Here is a 26,212-nt window from a genome sequence, read left to right on the forward strand (position 1 = left end):
CACTGAGAAGTTGTTCAATACAAAAAAGAATTGCCCGAGATATAAAAAGAAACATCTTACACACAAATAATCTAAGGTGAATTGCACCAACTTACATTGACCGTAACTATAGCAATAACCGGTGTATTTTGTATGGAGTTTGACAGATTTTTGACGTTTGTTAAAGGTAAAGTAAGATGGTGTAACTCAGCCTTACAAGTTCAGTTTTGCACCTGATCCCGAATCACTCGAATTATGGGAGGGGAAAAACATGAAGCGAAACTTCATGAAAATAGTGTCTTGGTTGAGTTTTTATGCCCTCGTTATTGTACTTTAAAACTATGTGGTATATCTGTCGCAGGCAAATTGTATGATTCCGCATTTTACAAACGGCGTCGTCAGTTTACAAACTCTCGCTGTTCTGTGAAATGCCGAAGGCAAATTGGCGACTCGTTCAATTGATAAAATTTCGACTATGATTGTTGCAATAGGGTGACCATCATAAAACACATGTAGGATAAATCGGACCTTATATCAGTAATTCAAATTCTATTCAAATAGACAATATCGATCTTTAATTTGGTACTGAATGTTGTCTCGACTACCATGTCCACTGTCCCTATGAATATCTAACAATATTTATTTATTTGGTCACCAACAAGGTTACACTTTAGCGTTCACATATCATAATAGTCTTCCATAGGTATGTTTTCCGTTGGGCTCTCAGGGCTGTCTTTTTTCACATCGCCAATACTCATACATCGCCAATACTCATACATCATATTTTTTATATCATATAATATTCCGCAGCAGTCCTCCGAGCACCAGATCCCATTGTCACCTTAGCGTTTTTTACATGCCTGATAACCTCAAAAACTTTTTCATTTGTCCACGGCTTTTTCACTGCTCCTATTTATGAATCGTANAATCGAAACGAATTTAACTAATGACAGATTTCCAATTCAGTGAAATCTAATGCTTAGGCTGAGTTGCACCACCTAACTTTAACGGTAACTTTATCGATCACCGGCGCTTTTTGTATGGAGTTTGACAGATTTTTGACATTTGTCAAAGTTAATATAAGATGGTGCAACCCAGCCTTAGTATCGAACTAATGATTCTTCCATCAATTCCATATAAAGTTTTCTGCTTCAATTTTAATATCTTTAAATTTACTCAGTCGTAGGTATTAAAAATACGTCAGTAGGTAAGAAAATATCTCATTAGATAATGCCTACTGATGCGAAACCATTAATTCATCAGTACTCATTAATCAATGTATATTTATTTTATTCCATCTTTTTGTCTATTAAATTTCACAAGCCTTATTAATAAAAGAAGAAAGTGTTGTTTTATTTATGGACATCTAATATATCACGTACCTAGGTACTTACTTTCCTGCAGACGGCCTTCATCGAAATATTTTTTAATGGTCACTAATTATGATGGAATACCTACTACTTACTTAAAATGACAGCCTTACCTTACTATCTTAATGCTTATCTATTTTGTTTTAAGTAATGAGTTTAGATACCTACTTGAAAAGGTTCGTATATTTGTAGATTTTCTAGTGTTAATTATAAAATTAGGATCAACTAAATTAGATCAAATGAAATGCTTTCGAGCTGTTTTTTATTTTATTAAAACGCTTTAAAACAAGTTTTATTTGTCTTATTCTTTACATTAATCCTATAATAAACCATCATTTTACGCTAAATGCTATAGCGATATGATAAAAGCTTACAGTAAATAGGTAAAAGTCTCAAAAATATAATTTAAGTTCATTAAGAGCCTATTACACCATCAACGTATACATTTACTAACATAATGAAGGTAAACAATAAAAATAATGGAGTCTTAAAATAATTTGTATCATGTAATCATAGCAGCATCCTATATCAGAGTAAAAATAGGCTCCTAATAAAACAAATAAAAATAAATAAAATAATAATGCTAAACTATCACCGAATCCAGTCCTTTTATTACCGAATGATAAATATGTATCCTAATTCTCTGAAATTATTAATAAAGATCAAAAGGATAATTACATTTATTTACATTCAGCGATTTAAATGTTTCCTTTAATTTGTATAATTTAATTAGATTTGTTGTAGTTATAATTTAATTTGTTTGGTATACAATTCAGTGCTTTTGGCACTGTACCTATGTACCTATATAACGTGCCTGCCGTTTGTAACAGGACAGGACTTTCATTTTAGTGGCTGGTTTGTTACATTCCAAATTAGGTACAATGACGTAGTAACTATGTATGCAATCAAATGTTATTGATTAAAATCACTTTCTACTCCGCTGTCAAAATATCGATTATTTTCCGACTGCAGAAAAGAGGAAAATGTTTTAAGTCAGTTAGCCTTTTATGTAGTCTCTAACTAGGTTAATGAGTTTTGGCATATAAATTAAGGCACATTTAATATACTTTTTAAGTCTTGTGCCTTTAGTTTCTCTATATCCAATATCAGGATAATGTGAATTAAATAATTTTAGTAGTTCTTTTGTCTTGCAAAATCTTAAATTTTGATCCACATTCAAATTACAACAGGAAACTTTTAAATGCAAATGACTCCACACACATTTGTACAAATTATTAACCTAAAGCTATACTATTCTATCTTTCTATGACTGATTTCTGCTAGCTGTTTATCTTCTTCTGGCATATCCTTGTCTTCCCAGCCCCAGACTGCGTTGTCATGAGAGTGGTCATGGTCATGGTCATGGTCATCATCATCTATGACCTTTGGAGCTTCTTGACAGGACGGGTGGGAGCCGTCTCCGGTCCTTGCAGCACGTTTCTTGATCATATCCACTGAGACTGTTTTGAGGTCGTAAGCCCAGCCTGAAAAAAAATGCGTAACTAAGTGAATCTAAATAGAAAAACCTTTTGAGAATGAAAATTGTGAAAACCGTAAATACGGAGACAGTAGTTTAGTCTAGATACTTTGTCTATGAAAATCCAAAACAGGTAGGTAGGATAAATTCAATGTTTTACAGAAAGATATTCAGCGTTGTCCAACAATTCAAAATGATTTCGATTCGATAGCTTCTCTTTAGTACTTTAGTCTAGGGAGACCTTGATCCAGCAGTGGGCTTCTTATGACTGAAATGAACGAACCCTAGTATCTTGGGGTGACTGAAATAGTTTTGTGCAGCTTTAATGGCAACGGTTACGTTGGCAGCTGTAACTTTGATTTTATTCAAAGTAAACCAATAATGAAGCGTACCAAACTTCGCTGCAAGATCAATCAAGGATGTCGACATGTTGGTGCTATAGTTTCCCAGCTCAGCCGCTTTGTAGTCCCACGGGAACACGTGGTGGTAGTTGTGCCAGCCCTCGCCGAACGCGCAGATGGCCACCGTCACGTTGTCGGTGGCGCCAATGTTCCTGGAATAGCAATACACATGTTGAGGAAAAGTGAAGTTATGGAGAGGCGTAGTCGGTTTAGTCGAATACTTGGAAAAATAAGTATTCGTGGAAAAATGATTCTGTTAGATGTTTTTATAAACGGCATGTGGAACAGAAATTGTTTACCTTTTGTTTCAAAAGGTGCCTAATATCGAATATTTTCCTAAAGATGTCGGTTAAGTAGTACTTCTACATAGTGGAAGATGTACTATTCTCATTATTAGTCCTACTTGGTTGTTTTACGTATCGTTTTTTTGGTCGGGTAATTTTGGAAGCGATCTTTTCGATTTCAGTTGGTATTTACCCTTGTCAAATGTCCACTAAAAGGACTCTCTTGAACACATTTTTATGTGTGCTTAGTTTATTCGATCCAACTTCATAGCTGTTACTTAGAGAGGTAATTTGAAATGAGATAGTGCATTGAAAAAGAAGTAATTAATTCAAGATATACTCACTTGTCATAAGGTCTGTTTCCCCAAATGTGTGCAGCGGAGTTGACCAGCCAGGTGAAGTGGAGAGAGATGGTGTATCTCAAGATAGCTGCCACGTACCACGAGCTCCACGGAGTCTCACCCCAGAAGTGGATGGGGATCCAAGCAGGGATCAAGAAGCAGAGCACTGGCATCAGAACCAAGTAAGTCCTGGAATAGGTAAAAATACGAGTCTAAAAATAATCTGTTGCTGTTGACGCCTGAGTAAACTTCGCTTAATACTTAACGACGAGTAAATTTGCCTTCTTAAACTGACGGGCTACTATTGTGTACTTTTAGATATTTAGCGAATAAAGTTTCTTATTGTGTCTATAACGGATTGAAATGACATTAAAATTTAATAAACATTAGACTTTTAAGACCAATCAAGAAACACAAAAGCAAGGTTATTTCGGATGACGACTTTTGCCCAATTTTGTAAATTAGGCACACAAGCTTGATTACCTACCTTTTGCCATTTTCCTGATTGCCTTTGACAGATAATCAAGGAAGTTTGAGAACAGAAAGCCTAATCATCAATTTAAAATTTAAGATACCTTACATTTACGATGGCTCCTACGTATACTGGCGTAAGTGAAAAAAGTAAATTTTACAGGAGAGCCATTTTAGTGGCCAGAACCATATTTTTGGGTCATATCTTCTGACCTACTAAAACGAATTTAATGAAATTTCACATTTAGCCTTAACATGTAATGCTTTTGCTACTGCTGTTATCAATTTTTATATTTTTCTTATATATTTTGAGATTTTACGCATTGCCCTTTTACGTCGGCATATTTCTATAATTTCATGTATATTGTTCAACGTAAAAAGACATAAATGACAACGTTAATATAATATTTTAAGCGATTACTCTCTTTATTTATGCAAGTAATTATTTTAATTGTTTTCATGTGCTATATCAATAATAAATCAGTTAGAAAAAGTCGTTTTTAACGCAAATACGCCCATATACTGTGCTCGAGATTTAGTTAGGTCTTTTAACATAATGTGTCATATTTTTAAAAAATATAAATAACTTGAAAAAATCGAATTGCCTAAGGCGGGAATTGAACCCACGATGCCTTAGGCAGTTCGATTTTTTCAAGTTATTTATAATTCTCAAATTAGTTTGAGATGAGACTCTTAACGCTAAAAATTAAATAACTATATAATGTGTCATAATTTATAAATAAAACAATTTTCTAAATATTTTCATGGCTTTATTTAAGATTTGGATTATAAAAAATATATGTTTATGTAAGCAACTACTCGTATAGATTGACGAATCGTATGATAGGGCTTTATACGTGGCGTAGTTTTGTACGTACGCCTATTAGTCCAGTCAATAAAGCATTATAGATGGAAAACTGTAGAACACAATTTCTGACTTCAGGAATTTATTTAGACTAGTTAGGAGGTGAACATAGCAAAAGTCCCCGCCCTTAGCCCTTGAGCCGGCGGGGAGAGGGGGGTTTAAAGGTGCCACTTTTCGGTATTTCGCTTAATCCTCGGAAACTATGCGTCCTAGTGACATGACTACTTTGAACCAAAAAAAGCATATTCAATTTGCTACAGATGAGATAGACAAGTTTTTCTATAAATTGTATAGTTTTCGCGGCATCTGCTCTAGAAGGTCTGTAATATTGGAAATTTTATTTTTGTCTTACATGTTCCCATCAGGAGAAAATCGACTAAATCAACATTGAGCAATCATTCTAGTCATGCGGGAGCATGTTAAGCCTAGTTTCAGCGAGGGGACTACACCGTGCGTATATTTAGACGAATCACTTTGAGCCACTTTTGAGTCCTCATCACTCAAAAGCTACTGTGCATTAACACTTCAAATTTGGCTCATGTGTTGAGACTTACAAGATATACATCAGTTTCAAATTTCATAAATATGCCTCAAACGGTTCTTTAGATATTGACGTCCAAAAATTTACATGTCTGACCTATAGACCAAATTCTAACCACTTCCAGATGACCTTGAAGGTTCAAATTTGGCATCCAGAAAGGTAGTTATGTAAATACAAAGGAACAAATAAAAAACCAGTAAATTTTAACATTTCACATGTGATAGATAGATAGTAGTGCTCTAAATGTCGATTTTTGAACGTGTTAATGCACAGTAGTTTTTGAATGATGAGGAGTCAAAAGTGGCTCTAATTGGTTCGTCTAAATATACGCACGGTGCAGTCCCCTCCATGGAACTAGGCTTAACATGCTCCCGCATGTCTATAGTGTTTGCTCAATGTTGATTTAGTCGATTTTCTCCTGAAAGGAACATGTAAGACAACAATAAAATTTCCAATTTTACAGACCTTCTAGAGCAGATGCCGCAAAAACTATACAAGATATAGAAAAACTTGACTGTCTCACCTGTAGCAAATTGAGTAAGCTTTTTTTGGTTCATAGTAGTCATGTCACTAGGACGCATAGTTTCCGAGGATTAAGCGAAAAACCGAAAAGTGGTACCTTTAAACCCCCCTCTCCCCGCCGGCTCAAGGGCTAAGGGCGGGGACTTTTGCTATGTTCACCACCTAACTAGGCTAAATAAAGTCCCGAGGTCAGAAATTGTGTTCCACGGATTTCTCTCTACACCGTCGTTAAGGCATTTATTGACTGGACTATATTTGCCTAAAATTTTATTTTGTATCTAATGGAAAAAAAAATTTTTTTTTCTTACTGATGTTATAGATTAGAGCAAAGTGAAATCATTGCTTAAATAATTGGAAAAAGGCGTAAGCGGCAGTTTCGCCCTTATACGTAGGAGCCATTTTATTTGTGCGTTTACTTGTTGATCTTGAAATTAATGAACAAAGTTAAATCTAAATTTTTGTTAAATTAATTAGAGACGCTCGCTTTGACTTCCTGGTGTACGTTTTATGTTATCACGAAGTAGAAGTACCTACTAAATATAATAAATCTTTATTTCAGGAGGTCTTCATAAATGTCTGTTTGTTAGGTAATTTTGATAGTAGAGCTAATGGAGCAAAGTCGAAGCGCAGTATCTCCTGTTAAGATTTAAGTAGCAATTGTGCCTCACTGAGAAGCTGTTAAGCTACGAAAAAGAAACATCTTACACACAAGTAATCTGACAAGTTCAGTTTTGCACCTCGTCCCGAATCACACGAATTATACCGGAGGGAAGAAACATGAATCGAATCTTCATGAAAATTGTGTCTTGTTTGAGTTTTTATGCGTTCGTGTTTTTTTACTATGTTATCTGTGGTAATACGAACATTGTAATATGTTTACCTACCTTAAATAATTATTGTACTCTATAAACCTATTTCCCCTTAAATAAAAAGTTACACCTAGGATGAACACTGGATTAAAATGACATTTCCATACTAAATGACAATTTAAGCCAGAGTTTAACTAGGGTGTAACTTTTGTTAATAATGGGGATGTGCCTATAAGTAAGCACTATTCTTGAATCGTGTTTATTATAACAACAGCTGGTAAACCAAATAAGTAATGCTTACTTCTTCTGGAACATGACGATCGGGTCCTGCTCGAGGTCAGACATGTCGATGGTGGCTCCCTTCTCGAAGACCTGCTTGTGCTTCCGTACCATCAGCCAGCCGATGTGGGAGAAGAAGAAGCCGCGTTTAGCGTTGTGAGGATCCGCATCTGTTTCCGTGAATTTATGGTGAACTCTGAAAAAGTAAATAAAAACTATTTTAAAACGCACTCATATAAATATTTCTTCTATGGGACTTGAGAAACATTTTTTACAACAGTTACACGAAAAGAAACTAATAAAGGTTATGAAACTAGACAAAAATGTTAACCGTGAAAAAGTTAAAATTCATGGAAATTCATGCTACTAATGTATTAAAGAGTTTTTCAGCCGAAACATAATAGGTAGTCTGTTACACGTGTGATAAAAAGAAAGTTAATAAAACTTTGGGCCCTATTTTCCGCGAAAAACTAAAGTAAACGATGTAAGTAGGTATTAATTTTAAGTTCACCCTTCAAGATTTTCCCAATCTGTCTTTCACAATGCTTAAGGCTGAATTTTAGAAATATATTAACCTATCTACTAAATTAAACATCATGTCAATTACCTGTGATCTCTGACCCACTCGTAGATGTGGTTCTGGAAGGCCATTGTCTGGAGTACGGTCAGAATGACGCGTAGTGGCCACCGGGCCTTATACGCCTGGTGTGCCCACAGCCGATGCGCGCCCGCCGTCACCCCCATGGCCGATACTACGGCAAATAGCACCCCTGAAAAAAATAAAAGTACTATGTTCATAAAAAGAAACAAAAAACCTTATTCGAATTGAAACCTCATAAAATATCGTGCATTTGGCGGAAAAGGGGAATAAAAATAATGGAAAAGTTATGTGTTACTCTTGTATAAATTGATGAAACGACGCTGGCTTAAATGCGTTAATAGAGATACTTGAATGGTATAAGCGAAAGGATTCAAATTTTGTCCATTTTTTATGTAACAAAGGCAGAAATCCATAATGTAAAATGAGAAATCTATGTTACTTTTGTGACTAGAAACTCTTTCAGAAGTGTTGGTAAAGATATTTTTCTATAAATAACTAAGGTTGAGAGGCGGAAATGAAACTTGGTTTTCTTGGTAGAAGGGGAGTTTAATTTTAATTTGCCCTGATCAAACATTACTGTAATTTAACGGTTTAATATTAATATTAGAGTAATGAGATCCAAAACGCGGAATATAGCTAGCAATGTTGATTTTAATAAACTACTGACAAATAAGAATAATCTTATACTAAAGTAGCTCTATTAATTTAAGGTTCTATTTATTTATCATAGATAAGAAATTACTAGATTTTACGAGCAAATTAATACTCCGAAATGCAACCTTGAGAGGTAATTTTAATAACCTGTTTGGTGAAGCTGAGAAACAGCGAGGGCCAGGAGAAAGTGGTGTTGCGATGTAGGTACAAATTTGAATAATATGTATTAATTAGTTTCTTCCTTTACTCTTCAAAGATATCTGTTTGAAATAAAGGAGAAGGCGGCGATTGATACAAATAGTTTTCAATAAGTATTATGTTTGTTTCAGCCAAAGAAGACCTTCCAACTTCGGCCTGATCATCACTTACCATCAGGTGAGATACAGGCCAAGAGCTTCCCCGTTGTGGATAAAAAAAAGAATGTCCGCTGTTAGACAGGTCTCCCCAAGAATTTACACATTGACGTGTGCCTCCAGACGGTTAAAGTAAATATGCCTAAATAAACTACTACAACTACTACTAAGATACTGCCCAACATTGTTACTGACAGGGTCAATGCAAGCAACTTGTTATAATTTTGAAAGAAATCTTATAAAACATTTCCAACTTGTCCAATTGTCGGCCATAGTGTTTCAGAACGGACTACTATGCCGAGAGGTTTCAGGTTCGATTCCAGGCCGGGCAGAAATTGAAATGATGAATTTAAATTTCTGTGACGGGTTTGGATGTTTTCTTTGTATAATAATGTATGTATTTACAAAAAAAGTATTCAAGTATGTTTATATTCGTTACCTAGCAGTGCAGTGTAAAATGTCCAAGGATATTTATTTATTTATTTGTTAAACTTACCGAACAACCACGTATACATCTTCGCCCGGCCCGTGAATATAAGGTAGAGCCCGTATATGGCGGCGGTGTGAAGGTAGACGAACCCGAGGACATTTCTCCAAACGATCTGCCATCTGGAAAGCGAATGAAGCAGATTTTTTATGGTTGCGGCTGAATTCATCTCATTTACCAACAGAAACATTGAAGGAGAAATCTAGAATCTATACCAATATTTTACACACAAATGCAAAAGCAACTGTGTGTGTTGTTACGATTCTACGCAAGCCGATGTATCAATTTTAACGTATCTTAGCATACAAATAAACCTTAATCGATTTTGTATGTTAATTATCCTTATTCCCAATCCTTTAAGTAAAAGTCTTGGTTAATAAAAAGTAGAGCACGCATTTTGGTGACAGATACATCTAGTCTTCAATTCGTTTACTATATTTTGTTCGTATAAGTAAACATTTCAAAATTTATAACCGAACACTACAAATGCATCACAAAAGCGCATCATGAATCACAACATTAGCTAAAGCACGTGATTTTGCCTCAAAAGCTATCATCATTTCAGTATATGGTTCACTGGTTAATGTAAGTCTCTCCCAGTGATTTCCATTCAGAACATTCGCTGTGCCGGTGGATGACACGTTACTTTCCACTGGGGAGAGTCGAGAACCTTCCATCCCCATCGGCCGCCGGATCTTCGCGCTACGTTGCCCATTGCCAGTTTATGAGCTGTATATCGACTAACAGTTTCAGTTACATTATGTACTAAAAAGTTTGATGCATAATGAATGATCACCGAAATCAGTTAAGGGCCTGTTTTTTTTATCCGTAGTTAAAATAACCTATAGTCTTAAATATTGTTAGTTCCTGATGGTAAAATATTAATAAACAATAAACTAACAGTTAATAAATTGTACTGAAAAGTCAACATAACCATCGTGCGGAAAACGAATTTTGATGAAGAAAGAATTTTGAAAGAAAGAAAGAAAAAATATTTATTTGGTATCAAAGATATTACAATACAGATCAACAAAAGATTTTGATGGTTAAATTAATTACGGATCAAAAAACTGGCTCTTTGAATCAATTTCACCAACTATTTAATGTTTAGCTAAATGAATTGAGCTTTATTGTCATGACAGTCCGTTTCCATGTCAATTACAGTTCTAAATCATTGTTTGTCAAACTCGTTTGTTAGTGAAATGGGGTCTTAGAGTGCTACTACATAGATTTCTATGGATAAAGCTACTCGTAACATAAGCTACCCACGGTTCCGCTTTGAATGCACTGTGCTCATTACATTAATATTTTTAGAAGCAACATTAACTTAAGTAGCACCACAGAAGCATAATTTGAAACCACCAGGCCAGTCGGATCATTATTATCTTGAGTAAGTATTTTCAAAAAGTTAGAGTTCAGTTCAATTTATAATACTCGTAATGAATAAGACTTGTTGCTAAAACCTTATTATTTTTGCAAATAACACCAAAACATCAAAAAAATTTTTTTAAACTCACATGGCACTATCAATCAGTTCTTGTAATATTTTTTTTCCAACTCAAATTATGTAAACTATTTCAAATCCTATGTGGATGTATAGTTGTTGTGAAATAAATAGAAACAATTACCATCGTCGATAAGTTGTCATTGTAAATAATTTATTTGAAATTGTCGTCATTATTCTGACCTACATTTAAGTTTACTGAATAAAGAATATTTTTTTCGGATTTTCAAAGTAAGTACCTACTTAGGTAAATGTCAAAGTGAGAGAAACGACGTCACATTGATTGACATTTGGAATAAAACAATGACGGACTTTACTTTCACAAAACCTGTTTCATATGCATTTAGGAGNTTAAATATTGTTAGTTCCTGATGGTAAAATATTAACAAACAATAAACTAACAGTTAATAAATTGTACTGAAAAGTCAACATAACCATCGTGCGAAAAACGAATTTTGATGAAGAAAACATGTTGATGGTTAAATTAATAACGGATAAAAAACTGGCTCTTTGAATCAATTTCACCAATTAATTATTTAATGTATTGCTAAATGAATTGAGCTTTATTGTCATGGCAGTCCGTTTCCATGTCAATTACAGTTCTAAACCATTGTTTGTCAAACTCGTTTGTTGGTGAAATGGGGTCTTAGAGTTCGAGTGCTACTACATAGATTTCTATGGATAAAGCTACTCGTAACATAAGCCACCCACGGTTCTGCTTTGAATTCATTGTGCTCGTTGCATTAAAATTTTTAAAAGCAACATTAACTTAAGTAGCACCACAGAAGCATAATCCAAAACTACCAGGCCAGATGGTATGGCTTACTCGTTGCCTATCTTATGTCATTATTACACACTGTAAGACCCTGGTTTTCCTAAATAAATAAATAAATAAATGGGTATGGGTATCTTTAGTAAGTATTTTTAAAAAGATAGAGTTAAGTTTTAATTTGTTACGTAAGCATTTTTACGTGATAAGATTTTTATGTGGCTAAAATCCTTATTTGCAAATAACACCAAAACATCAAAAAACTTTTTATAACTCACATGCCACTATCAGCCAGTTCTTCTAATACTTTTTTTCCAACTCAAATTATGTAAACTATTTCAAATTCTTTGTGGATGTTTATTTGTTGTCAAATAAATAGGAACAATCGCCATCGTCGATAAGTTGTCATCGTAAATAATTTATTTGAAATTGTCGTCATTACCTATTCTGACCTACATTTAAGTTTACTGAATAAAGAATTTTTTTTTCGGATTTTCAAAGTAAGTACCTACTTAGGTAAATGTCAAAGTGAGAGAAACGACGTCACATTGATTGGCATTTGGAATAAAACAATGACGGACTTTACTTTCACAAAACCTGTTTCATATGCGTTTAGGAGTCGCAACTACCTAATCTCAAACGTTATTGTAGGTATATGTTTCTGTAGTTATTATTTGTCATTAATTATACCTAAAATATTACGCATAGCAAAATCATACATAAGTCTTTCTGGCCGGCCTACCATGTAGGTCCAGGTACCAGTCGAGTTCATAAATAATTGGCAGTGTCCAATATTTCAAAATATTGTAGCGCAGTCTATAATGCGCTACCACAACATGATAATTAACAGATTATTTGATTACATTTTATTTATGTTTGAGTTTGCATTCAAATATATGATTATTAAAACGCGCGGCAAGACTTGGAGCGAGATCAAACGCGAAGCTCAAGATCGAACGCGATGGAGGACTGTTGTGGATGCCCTCTGCACCATCTAGGGGACATAGGACCAACGCTAGCAATATTTTTAAACATTGGCATTGCCAATATATTTATGAACTCGATTGTACACACCACACGTTCGCCAGAGAAACAGTTTTTCTAAACAATTTATAATAACGACCAATATAGTTTTTTTTTATCTTCTCTCTATTAACATTTTTTCTCCTTCTTACTCGTGGCTTCTGTTCTTTCCCTGAGGAATGTGCGCTGTGACCTTGGAGACGTCATCCAGACCCGACTGCTTCGTGAGGAGTGTGCTCGCCAGGAGAAGCGACGAGCTCATTGTGGACCACACCTGGAACAATTCAAAACTGACATTTAGAACGAGACAACAGATAAAAACGAATATAATTGTTGCAATTCACGAAGGCCAGGCCAGTAGCTTGCTACTGTGAGTTTTTCAAAAGTTTTTATAGACATTACACTATAGTTATGTACATATACACGTACACACACAATTAAAGCTTACTTGCCTTCGTGAGTTGTAAGAACTTTATTTCCTACATTAAGTAGACTACTAAAAATTCGATGAAATTCGGTTTATTCAGTTATAAGACAGTGAATACGATTATGATGTCAATCTATTAAATAATGATGACGACATTAATCTTTATTATTTACCTACCTATAGAGAACAGGTATTGTGTCTCAAAACATAAATTATCTGCTATTATTTACCATAAATGTGACTTGAAAATAGACTTTGGGCACACCTCTGGGATCAATTAGACCAATTTTTATGGTTATAAAACCAAATAAAGATCTCACGTGTCCGCTTTAACAGATGGATAGCGATTAATCCCAACTTAACAGTTTTATGGTCATAAAAAATGGCTATAGCGTAACTACCTATTTTTTGAAGAAGTGACTCTGGATCCTTGTAATGACACATTTTTGACGTAAAACCCTTTCCTTTAATGAAATGAAGTTTAGAACTAGGCTTTCAAATGGTACCAATGTTGGTGGGAAGTGCGGATGCATATACGTTTGATAAGTGCTTGTCGCGGGAGGTGCGATTTATTTGATGCCGAGTGTATTTTCGTTTTTATATTCTCGAGAGACATAAGTAGATAGAATATTCTCAAAAGTAAATAATAATATAGACTCAAACATTGATATTATTTAACTTGAAAGAAAAATACAGAAAAGGTATTGTAGAGTGGCAAAATACAACAATAGGGTGGCATAAGACAGTATAAAAAGTGACAGGGGCGCTAAATGTCACCCTAGGGGTCAATAGCCGAAAAAATATAATTTTATATGGAAAGTAAAATTTACCTTGGAAGTATGAAATAAATTATCGTTTATTGAACTCATTCGTTAGCTTTGATTGGTATTCATCATCGAGCTTTAGAATTATTTTTAGATGGTTTAGAGAGATCCTTGTTCGCATACTTGTCCCCTAGTCGTCAACGACATTTTGTAAAATAATAAAATTGTGTAACTCTGATATTGACCTTTTCTGCTATGGCGCCGCGTTTCATTAGTTTTTCCTCGTCAACACAACATCGCGCCTAATGTGTGACAGGTGGACATTTATCTCCGCTAAAACGGCGCGAACATAGATTTCTACGAAAGTTTCATTAAGAAAAGGCGTTAGCTGCGTTGGCACTTTCACATGTCATTTCTAGGCTCGGTGGAAGGCTTTTAAACATGTGACATTAGAGGCTTGCCTATTGGAAAGTAAGCAATTAAGATGAAAAGTTCAGACCGATAGGCATATGCTAAGGCAGTGAAAATGAGTGACGCGCAAATGCATTCGAGCTACTTAGAACATTCAAGAAAGTAAAATATGACTTCGCATTATTGTTATTGTAAGATTGAAAAGATCTCATTCAATAATATTATATTTTATGTTTTTATTATGATGCTTTACTTATGTTAATTTCTATAAGCTATTGACCTTTCAGAAGAAACAAATTCATAACGCATACATGAATTGGAGACAAAAATCATATCCACATTGTTCAAAATGCGGAAGACGAAATTACGTCGAAATTAGTATGACTTGTCGTGAGATTTCTAAATAAGTTCATGCTGATTGTTCAAAGGAATATTATTATTAAACATAAACTTCGACGCATTCGTGGAAAAAGAGGTCCTCTGTATGATTGAGGATGAGAATTTCAAAAATAGAATTTGGCAGGTATGTTTATTTTGTCGTACCTATTGTATCCAGAAGATTTCAATTATACATTATTCGTCAATTATTCGGTGACTGTTTCACCAACAAAAAGGAAGACATTTTGTAAGCAAAACAAATATAATTAATTAATTATCACAACAGTAATAATCACTGTTAAATGAAATAAATGTACTCGTTTATAGTATGGTACAGTGGTGATCACAATTTACAGTGGGTAAAGCAATTACTCGCCATCGTAAGTAGTTGAGTGAAATTCGGACCATATTTAGGCCCAGTTTTTTGATTCATAGTTAAAATAACAAATTGTTAAATTTTGCTACTAATGGTTAAATATTAACAAAATGTTATCTAATAGTTAAAAAATGTACTAAAAGTCAAGCTAACCATTGTATGAAAAACATTTTTTTCTGATATTTTAAAAAACCGGGCCTTAGGCCCAGTATTTTGATTCATAGTTAAAATAAAAGGTTTGACAGGTGTCAAATGACAAGTGGTTAAATATCAGAAAAAAATGTTTTTCGAACAATGGTTAGCTTGACTTTTAGTACATTTTTTAACTATTCGTTAACATTTTGTTAATATTTAACCATTAGTAGCAAAATTTAACAATTAGTTATTTTAACTATGAATCAAAAAACTGGGCCTTAGTGATGCATCCTTGTTTGGAAAAACTCGTTATGAGTTATTTTCAGCCAGTGCCTATCACTTTTTTATGACTACGCTATGTCTTTTGAAACCTATCACTTTATTTCGATTGTAAAATCATTTTTGTTAATTTTGAAAAAAGAACGCCTTCAAATGTCAAACTTACTTTTTATTTTATGAATACAAAACAAATGAATGAAGGATTCTCCAGACCTTTTAATAGAGACAAGTCGTCGCCGACTCGAAATGCTAGGATTGAGTCACACGTTACTTTTACTTCCTTTCGATGAAAAGTAAATATGGGAACGAAACCTGTTCCACGCTGACCTCGACTCTGAGCGAGCGTAAGATTGCGTGGAACTTTCTCCGCAACGGCACCGTCTACGCACGCTGCGTAAGCCATTTTGAGACTCTATTCTAGAACTCGTAGATATTTTAATCTCATTAGTTTAGAAGGCATTTTCGAGTGTTCGTATTTTTTAAAGTTATAAAGTTACTGCAAAAAAAATAGAAAGAAACATGAAAATCAGGTGCTTACGAGACAGGTTAATTGTAGGTAGGTATTTAAAAGTTTAAAAGCTCAAACTTAAAGCTCTGATCGGTTACTTTAGCAGATAAACTTAGTACGCATATTTCATAAATACACACATTTAGAAAACGCGTTACTTACTTACACAGACAGTAGTCGTACGCATACAGATAATCTTATTTATAGAATAAGTGTCATGTCGTTTGTAAGAACAATATTTTTATGATAATAAATATGACTTGTTTATTACTTCCTCATACTTAGCTACTGACTGTAAATAAGTCACAGTTTATAGAAAATAATTTCATTTACTTATAATATTTATATTTATTTAGGATTATAAACTGTAAAGCATAAAAATACAGCAACAAACCACCGTGTATTTTTATACATTGTCCGTGAAAGTATGCGAAAGTTTTCTAGCGGTTTTCAAATAGGGTCCCAGGCTGAGGTTGACCTAATGCCAGCGGTGGGTCGGTGTTATCGGACTTTGAAACCAATGCCAAGTTTACACCGATTTATCACATTTTACTTTCATTTTTGGTTTGCGTACAACCGGCACGGATTTTGTTTCAAAATAATTTTTACTTATGAATAAAATTACACATGCGGTGAAAAATTTAGCTTTAAGTGTCACTCCTAACTTGTTATTATTAAGGTGGTTATTTTGTGATAGGTCATAATTCAAAGGAACTAGAATTCGCTGCCAGCTGCTGTCTTTCCCGAACACTATAATACGGGCTTTTTCAAGGTGAGAGTGAATAGGCACAGGGCAGATATGTACAGTCACGGAGTGAAAAGTTTCGTCAGTTTTCAAATTGATTCCTTCAACGAATCGCGAGCACATATTACCTTTTGAAACTATGTTACAGAATAATCTCGAGTTAAAGAAAATAATCTTTAACTGTTCGTCAGTAAAGTTCAAAATTATTTAGATCAAAGTTGTTTGACGATTTATCTTGTCAAGAAGATTATTATGATTGATAAACTAAAACCTTCTTGTTGGTTCAACCTGCCATTATTATTCCTATTAAATAAAAAAAAACTATTGTCAATTGGTCAATGTCATCATTGCATTGCACTGATGGGATAGAAAAATAAACAAGCAAAACCTTATTCGTTAGCAAACGTCATATTTATTTAAATGTTAGCAGCACTGTTTCTTGCACTGTTATGTTGGCAGGTTTGACTCTTACAGTACCTAGTGCAAGCGAAAACCGACACTAAGGTGACGAACCTTCTCATTCCGCGACTGTACCTACCATCCTAGACTGCATCTCACTTAGCTCTCTACTCTACAAATACCTGCCTTGGCAAAAAAAAATTAAGTATCGTGACAAAGTAAGATATTGAATCTTACTGAATTTCATAAATTAGAAACGAATGTATTATGGAAGTGTTTCTACAATTAAATTATACTGAATTTCAAGAATGAGAAGCGAATTGTAACAAGTAAGTTTTACGTACTTATTTAAGTATCTTAAAACATTTCAACACGACTTTTACCGACTTCAAAGAAAGGGGAGGTTTTAAGTATATTCTTTGTGTAGATCTGTTCCGTATGAAAGTACCTACATACATTTATTATTGTCGATCGTGGACCAATTTTATTTATGACTAGCTGACCCGGCGAACTTCGTACCGCCTTAGCGTAGAGATTTTCTTAATATTTTTTTCCGTAAGAACCATCCTTGGACTTCCACAAACATTTAAAAAAAAGAATTATCGAAATCGGTTCAGCCGTTCACACGTGATGCCGTGACAACGCGAAACGGGTTTCATTTTTAATATNATATGTATTAGATAGATAGATAGATTAATGATTTGCAAATACTGCGTTGGCTTCAAATAGACGGCCTAATTTCGTTGTCAAATAAACCACTCAAGTAGAGTATGAATAAAAATATAAAGTTCTTTTAATTTTACTTGCGGGTATTCTGTCATTGAAATACGTTATTATTTTTACTTACAGGTCCCCTAACTTTTTGATTTAGGTAATAGCAAAATTTACAGTTACTCGTAAGTTTAAATCATCACATTTTCAGAGTATGAATTAATTGTATTTAAAATGATTGTTTCCAAATAGTTCTATCATAGAACTTTTGTTTAGTTATAGTTTCAGATAAGTTTATTTAAGAACTATTTTAGTAACATCTGGCATTACAACTTGAATAGCAAAAGCTTTCAAATCGTTTCATTTCATACTTTACCAAGTTTAGTGAGTTTAGAGAGCTTTTACGGCTTAGTGACTTATTCTTTTTAAGAATAACATCCCAAGAAAGTATATTATCTAAGTATTTTATGGTATCTATCACACAAAATTTCAAATCTAACTGTAGTTCACACTAATAATTAAATAAGAGCCCTCAAAAGTAACAAACACTTACTATTTTGTAGTCCACTAACTATTGCACGCATCTCAATGTTAGCATCTCTGTACCTACTTTGTACCGTTAGCTACCGCCCGATTATTATAGCATGATGGACAGAAAAGTGGGTCATACCTCGAATTTATTTCAAAAGGTATGCAGTGATTATATTAGGCAGAACATCGTTAGTGTAATTGCGAATTCATCCAGAAGCGAATTTATATGCTCCGTATCAATATTTTGTCAATGAATTTGGCAAAAAGTATCAAAGACATTAGCTGCGCTTGTTTTGTAGGTCGTGAATAGTCGCCATCTTCAACTTTCCAAAATTTTTACTAATTCATGAGATACCTAATTTTTTGATTTGAAAGTTGTTCAGATAGAAGGTATAATACCAATATTGTCATAGATGTTTAACGAAATAAGACTCCATGGCCGTAGCTAAATCAAAATATGTGGGTATAGTTACACATCATAAATACTGTCTGCAAATTACTTAGTTATACTAACTACAGGTTATACAAAGAAAAGAAAGCTCTCTCGTTGGTAAACTTTTGAACACAATGGCAAGGTTTCATAAACCAGCCTGTACTTTAAATTAAATAACATGTAATTATGAATTAACAGTGCTAAAAACTACTCTAAGTGGTACTTAAACAATTATTTCTTATATCTGTAAAAAGTTATTATAAGTTATTATGGAATGAAAGTGAGAGTGGCACTGAACTACGTTTCATTGACCGCGGCACGGACGAACCCGCGGACAGCTCTTAATAAGGCGCGTCAGTTTCTGTCGGAGACTCTTTCTTTTCTGCAAAGCAGTTAAATTAAAACAAATGTTTCTTAGACTTTCAAAGCTAGGTTTCTTAGGCTGAGTTGCACCACCTAACTTTGACCGCAACTAAAACGATAACCGGTGTTTTTTATATGGAATTTGACAGATTTTTGACGTTTGTCAAAGTTAAAGTAAGATGGTGCAACCCAGCCTTAAAATAACTTGCAAAACTACTAAGTAGCTACCTTCTACACTTTTCAAGTTTAGTTTTTTTCTAAACTTGATAGCTTATAAAAATCATTTTATAAATCGGCTTTCTTTGAAACTAATAGTAAACTATTTATTGTCTTCGAAGAATGAAAAAAGTTTTCTAGTAGACATGTTGACACCACAGTCAATTGACGTACTTTTTAAAACTGTCAAAACGAAACTCTCCCATAGATTTTGTATGGCACTACAAGCAAGTGACGTCACTATTTTGTCAACCCAATTAAACTACTTTTTTCAATTACAATTCGAACAAAAATCGAAATTTACAGGTAATTTAAAATAAATTAGGTTTTTAAGACCAGAATGAAGAGTCTTTTTAAAACAGTTGTGGTTTCGAATTATTGGGGTATGGTGTCAAACTGTCTATTCTCATTTATAAATAAGGTACTTGATACAAATAAGGCCTACCTAACTTTAAATGCTTATATTTCAATAAATATTAACGCCAGTCAACAAAAACAAGGTTAATTAACTTCTTCCATCCTTTAATTTTAGCAATATTACAAAAAATAACACATTTTTTAATTAAATCTATTCAAAATAAGCAAATTACGAAACCACTGATTTTCGCTTTATTAAATCACCTACACGGAATAAGGCCTATATGATTCAAGTGCCTGTAAACCTTAAAATTGAGGTTGTATTAAACAAAATGCGGTCTTATAACATTAAACACGTCGATTTGTTTGCGTTATCAAAATTTTACATACCAAGTAAGCATAAATATACTGTATATCTCTAGATAAACATAATTTCCACTTATTAAGAATAATACATAAATTATAGATAAAATTTAATATTCATAGTAACAAAGTAATGATTCCTTACTTAGATTATCAAAAAAAAATCAAAAACAAACAATATCATTTTTTTGGATAGGGCTTATTAAAACACCGTGTTCGAATAAGGCCTACACATAAAACCTTTTAAATAAATCAGTTTAGGAACATCATTTTAGTCTTGATTTTTTGTAAACAAAATGAGATCTCAATTTTTGTTAGAACCAGGGCATAAAAAGGCTTCTGAATCATCTTTACGAACTCCTACACAATATTTATGATACTACCAAAAGCAGTCCTTTATGGTAGCATATCTGCTACATTGTCTTCGAGACAGGCATGATAATACCAGTTGTAATTCTCCTATCCTTTAGAATTATACATACGGCTTTTTTTTCATAGTTTTTATTGGTTTTGTATTTTGTTTCTTTTTTTTACAGGTTTAGTAATTTATTTTTACTCTGTTNTAAAATAAAATAAAAAATAAAAAAGCTGCACAAAATTGTCTAGATAAACATACATAAATAGTAATATTAGTGCACAGATAAATACAAAAGGCGGGAAATCGGTAAGGATGATATGACTACGTTTATTAAGAATACTAATGAAAAGAATACTAATAAAAAGATAAAACTGTTGAATAAAAATAACTTTCCATTTTTCTTAGGTTCTTGTTGTTTATAAAAGTTTTAAAGTAGGTACTTTAAAACTTTTATAAAGTTATATTTATTTAGCTAGGTAGGTACCTAGCTAAATAAATATAACATTAGATGATACAATTAACATGGTATCTTCTAACAAATTTCTAGGTCCCTGAACCACGAATATCATTTAGGTAACATTACACCACGTCAGTCATAATACAGTCATAATTTTGTAGAAGTGCACTTTATATGACATCAATTTGCATCACTCTAGTTAATGTACTTTTGTCTAACGTAGTAGGTACTAAAGATAAATTGCATTCTTTTCATTTATACCTGACGTAGCTAAATAGATATTTTATCATCTGATTTCAAAATTATTGTTCTAACTTATACCGTTTATGAACTATTACTGTGTGACCATCAAATTTGAGTGTAAATGAGAAGTACCCTTATAGACTAAGAGCTAGTGAACGCCAGACTTACGTCATTTTATAAAAGCTGAAAGTTTGTCACCGTATGCTACCAATATAGGATATAATGTTGGTGAATTATGAAGTTTGGGTCGTGGTGGCTTTGGGAGCTACCCTAAAAAAACTGTCTGGCAAGGAGTTGGAACTGTCAAAACTGTCTGTCTGTTGGGGAAAATACTTCTAGTAATTGCCCAAGTATTATACATAAAAATCAGATTTTATAGTGTAACGTAAATCTAACTTTTACGGTGGCTTTTTCTGTATATTCAATAGACTGTAATTCTACCAATGTTATACCATTAAATCTGATTTTTATGTATAATATTTGGGCAATAATTAGAAGTATTTTCCCCAACAGCCAGACAGTTTTGACAGTTCCAACTCCTTGCCAGACAGTTTTTTTAGGGTAGCTCCCAAAGCCACCACGACCCAAACTCCATAATTTACCAACATTATATCCTATATTGGGAGCATACGCTGACAAACTTTCAGCTTTTATAAAATGACGTAGGTCTGGCGTTCACTAGCTCTTAGTCTATTAAGTATATAAATCCGTTTTAGTGACTAAATGAAATTAGTACCTACCTAGCTATGTAAATATAACATTTAAGATACAATTAACATGATATCTTCTAACAAATTTCCAGGTCCCTGAACCACGAATATTCAGGTAACATTACACCACGTCAGTCATAATACAGTCATAATTTTGTAGAAGTGCACTTTATATGACATCAATTTGCATCACTCTAGTTAATGTACTTTTGTCTAACGTAGCACTAAAGATAAATTGCATTCTTTTCATTTATAAGTACCTGACTTGTTTTATTTCAAACTTAAAATGTCACGGGAGAATTTAAATTAAATTATTTCCTTTTACATCGCACACCTCTGAAATCTGCTACAACTTCTTATTGCATTTTGTTTAAATGAAATATGCTAGTAAAAGTGCCCTGAAATTCTTAGACTTCAGACATATTTTAAGGAATGTCTAATATTATGCTCTTCTTACGGCAGAAGTAGGTAAATATTTATCCAAGAGAAGTGTTTTATTTGGTGCTATAACATATTGAACTTTTTAGTGCATTTTAATGCATCGCGTCAGTAAGGTTTTATTCAGCTTAAGGTGTAGAGTTTCTAGCAATACGTTTGTACTTAGATTTCCTTCGACCAAATGTTAGTTTCGTTGTAGCTACAGAAAACAATTCCGTCCCATTTTATAGTTATTGCATTTAAAATGTCAATTGTGTTCGCATGTTGAATGTACGAGTATGATTCAACTTTGTTTCCGAATGTTTACTGCGGCCGTCCTAGAAGTGTGCCGTCGTAAAACTTATTCAAGCAACACAATGGGGCCGTCGGTGCGTTGAGCAATGTTATTATGCTTAGTAATGAACGGAAAATGCATTTATTAACATAGCGTGATGGCTCATACGAAATTTCAGCAATCAAAATATTTTGAAAAGTGAGAAAATCTGAAACACTGAATTTATCGTCTATGTAATAAAAAATAAATAAATAATAAAAATATNTATGTGATGTGCATGTGTCAAAAGCTTACAGGCTTCTTGAGTTTTGGGTTCGATTTCTAGATAGTAGAGTATAAAATTACTTTGTTATAGTGTTTTTTTTTCACAGTTTGATATTGCGGGCTGGATACGTGAAAGAGCTTAACAATTTTACAGGAGGACTCCGGCAAATATACTTATTGGTATAATAATTTATTTCACTCAACATAAGGTCGGAAACCAATGAAAATTTTCATCAGGTTGCGCCTTTTATAGAGTTAAAGGTTATGCAGAACGGTCCAATTAAGCGATATTGTGCTTACCACGAGTTTACGTTACGTGTGCTCGCTAGCGTGTACGTCAAAGAAATCTATGAGGATTTTAGTTCTTGAAAGTAGCCGCTAGGGGCGTTGTACAATCTGTCATACATTAAATGACATTTTTTTTACGCAGACGCTAGCGTGCACACATAACGCTACAGACCCCACAGACCCCTATAGTGGTTCGAAAAGTTTGACAACAATGTATTAAGATAACATTTATTGACCTGATCTTTACAAGTAAATAAAATTGTAGCGTTTGTCTGTAATGTCAAATAACAGTTAAAAGAAAACAAAAGCTACGACTAGAACAAATGAATCGAGACTTTCAATATCAATGGAGATGTTCTTTTACTTTTACTTAGCCATTTTTTACAGCTAAGCGCAGAGATTCGTAGCGCAGAGCGCTAGACCGCAAGTTCTAGCGAACAATTCCGTAGTCATTACCCTAAAATGCCACTCTGCGTGACCAATTAATCAAATGACGAGTCTCTGGTGAACGAACTAAGACGACTTGGTGTCATGTCAACAGTAGCAGCCTACCCTTTATTGGTCTAGCACCTTGCCTCAGTATGCCTTATTAGATAGATAGATAAATAGAAATATAGTTACATTTAAATATTGTACAGTGAGCGTCAAGTAAATAGTTTGTGACACCCAAAGTAGACAAAAAGTTCGCAACACGTCCTTTTTTTGTTTTTTTAATTAATTATTTTTTTACAAATTGGAATAAGGTTGTGTTGTGTTTCAACTTTTTGACCACTTGGGGTGTCCCAAACTATTTTACGCTGACTGTACCTACACCACATAAATACAAAAGAGACGATTAATATGGTCCCTTATTGCTTGATGTCTTTTATTTAATATTTGGTACAAAATATTTAAACCAGAACAGCTAATCTGATCATTTGGACAAGTCACCACGCCCTAAGCGGTAAATAATTGTACGAAATGATGTATGACAGCGCCAATGTTAAGAAACAATGGCAGCTAAAATATCAAATATTAAACTGTCCACAAATCAATAATGCTACTCTGAAGAGATACCATCATTGGAAAGTTCTTTCGCCTTGTTTGAAAGTATGTTACTAGACATAAATAACTTATTTGTAATCCACCGAGTCATCTTTGTGCTTGAGGTATTCTATTGTTGTTGTATACTTATACTTTAAGAAACAACTCCCAGTATTTAGAATTTCAAATCGTAGAGACCAAATTGCCCATATTTTAAGTATCTTTTTGATATGCATTTAAGTATGAAACGCAAGAAAAATATGGCTAATAACTTTATTTTTACCGCTGATTATCTTTTGCCTAGCTTGTACTTATACTTATACTCGTATGTACAGGCATAACATTATTTTTGTTTTCAGACTTCATCTAACTTTCAAATTCAAATACAAGAGTAGATTTCTATAATATTAAGTAGCTTATCAAAGTCTTACTTTTAACGACAAATGTTTTGAATTCCATTTTATAATTTCGTTTATTTGCGTAGGACGGGATTATCTCGCACAAAAGTAAAATTACATTTGCGTAGGCGGTCGGTTAAGGAATTCGCTCGTGAGTTTTCTTTACTTGATCCCTACTCGATCGCGTGGTTCAATCATCTTTGTCAATTTGTTTGAAGAACTCATTGCGTACATATTTTTTNTATTTTTTTTCTTGGAAATCTAATAACATTCCCATTAATTGTGATCCAATAATATGAATGAGTGCAAAGTTTGGCGATTTTTATAAGTTCAGGTATTTTTGTGTTGTCGTCTGTGAAATACAAATATTATGAATGCAAAAGTAACTCTTTATATCTATCTGGCTGTTTATTGAATGTACACGCCTAAGCAATGTTGATGGATGTAAAGATAGATTGGCTCAGTGAGAAATATTGGGCGATATTTTTTTGCAAAAAAGGGATGAAAACTTCAAAAGGGATAAATTGTATCTCATCATGAAAGAGATAAGTTTCATTTTTTTAGAGGTTTTTATCTTTAGCTATGTTATAAAGACATTCTGGGACATACCGAAGCCTAAAAGATATTAAAATATAGATAAGTATAATAACCTATTTATTTGAAAATTGCTGTTTTAAAATGAATGATCGAGGTCCTTATAATGTAGATCAGTTCGGTTAAAATGTTGCTTTTATCATGAGTCTTATAAAAGCAAGCCAGTGAAAGTTAGAGGAATATATTACGTTTTCGAAGAACCATTGAATTAAAACTACAAGGGTCTACTATGTCGCTATCTATAAAAACATACTTAAGATATCGCATGAGTACCTTTCACAAAATAAGAATTTGAAGTTACTTTCTCCGCATTCGGGAAATATTCGTATAAACAACAATGAAACTTCTTTGTAGGGTACCTCTTCAGGTAGGTACTCAAGTAGGTAGGCAAAAAATATAAAAATAAACAATTTGGTCTAGTATGGTTACAGCAATACTCTTGAAATATGCGTGGATTTCTAGTAGAAAAAACATTGTGAATGGTGTTCCATCGTCGGCAGAGACATCGCTCTTTATACAATTTCAAAAAAACTTATGACCACATAACCGGTAAAAATACTGCCTGTACTTTATTATTGATTAGTTATTACAATTTACTAATGTTACTGTTATCTTACACGAGTAATTAAAAAGAAGAAATGAACTCCACGTTTATGGGTAAGTAATCGGTAGAGAGTTAATTCCCCTTAATTAAATATGATAATTGCATAGTAATGGGGTACTTAAATCATACGGAATACACGTGAAGAGATTTCCACAATAGCCATAAACATTTTAATGTATGAATGGTTTATCACCTTTTATGTAGTAAGGCTTTCAACATGACTAAGTATTGTTCGAAAACACGGCTTATTCATATTATATGATAAATTTTAACCATGAATTTTCGTTTCAGCCAAATGACGTCCACTGCTGGACAAAGGCCTCCCCCATGAATTACTGAGATTTAATTACTTTTAAGTCTATTCCTTCCTTCCTTCGAATAGTATCACATAGCCGTTTTTATAGAAATATTGAAGTCTTAACCTACTTTAAAAGA

The 26,212-nt window shown here is 33.5% G+C and overlaps 1 protein-coding gene across 1 annotated transcript in view; it reads right to left on the reverse strand.

The window, feature by feature from the left end:
• Positions 1–1,656: 1,656 nt before the first annotated feature.
• Positions 1,657–26,212, reverse strand: part of LOC114361952 (acyl-CoA Delta(11) desaturase-like) — a 35,931-nt gene continuing 11,375 nt past the window's right edge. Inside the window, exons 2-8 of the mRNA XM_028317186.1 lie at positions 12,883–13,004; positions 9,444–9,556; positions 7,947–8,109; positions 7,362–7,535; positions 3,856–4,041; positions 3,219–3,379; positions 1,657–2,833 (exon numbers count right to left, since the gene is read on the reverse strand). Of these exons, the coding sequence (XP_028172987.1) occupies positions 2,601–2,833; positions 3,219–3,379; positions 3,856–4,041; positions 7,362–7,535; positions 7,947–8,109; positions 9,444–9,556; positions 12,883–12,992 (1,140 nt within the window). The 5' untranslated portion in view covers positions 12,993–13,004 and the 3' untranslated portion in view covers positions 1,657–2,600. The remainder of the gene's footprint in view (positions 2,834–3,218; positions 3,380–3,855; positions 4,042–7,361; positions 7,536–7,946; positions 8,110–9,443; positions 9,557–12,882; positions 13,005–26,212) is intronic.

Source organism: Ostrinia furnacalis, unplaced genomic scaffold (assembly GCF_004193835.3).
Source record: "Ostrinia furnacalis isolate ACB-3 unplaced genomic scaffold, ASM419383v2 OfSCF6075, whole genome shotgun sequence".
In the NCBI taxonomy this organism is placed as follows: Eukaryota; Metazoa; Arthropoda; class Insecta; order Lepidoptera; family Crambidae; genus Ostrinia; species Ostrinia furnacalis.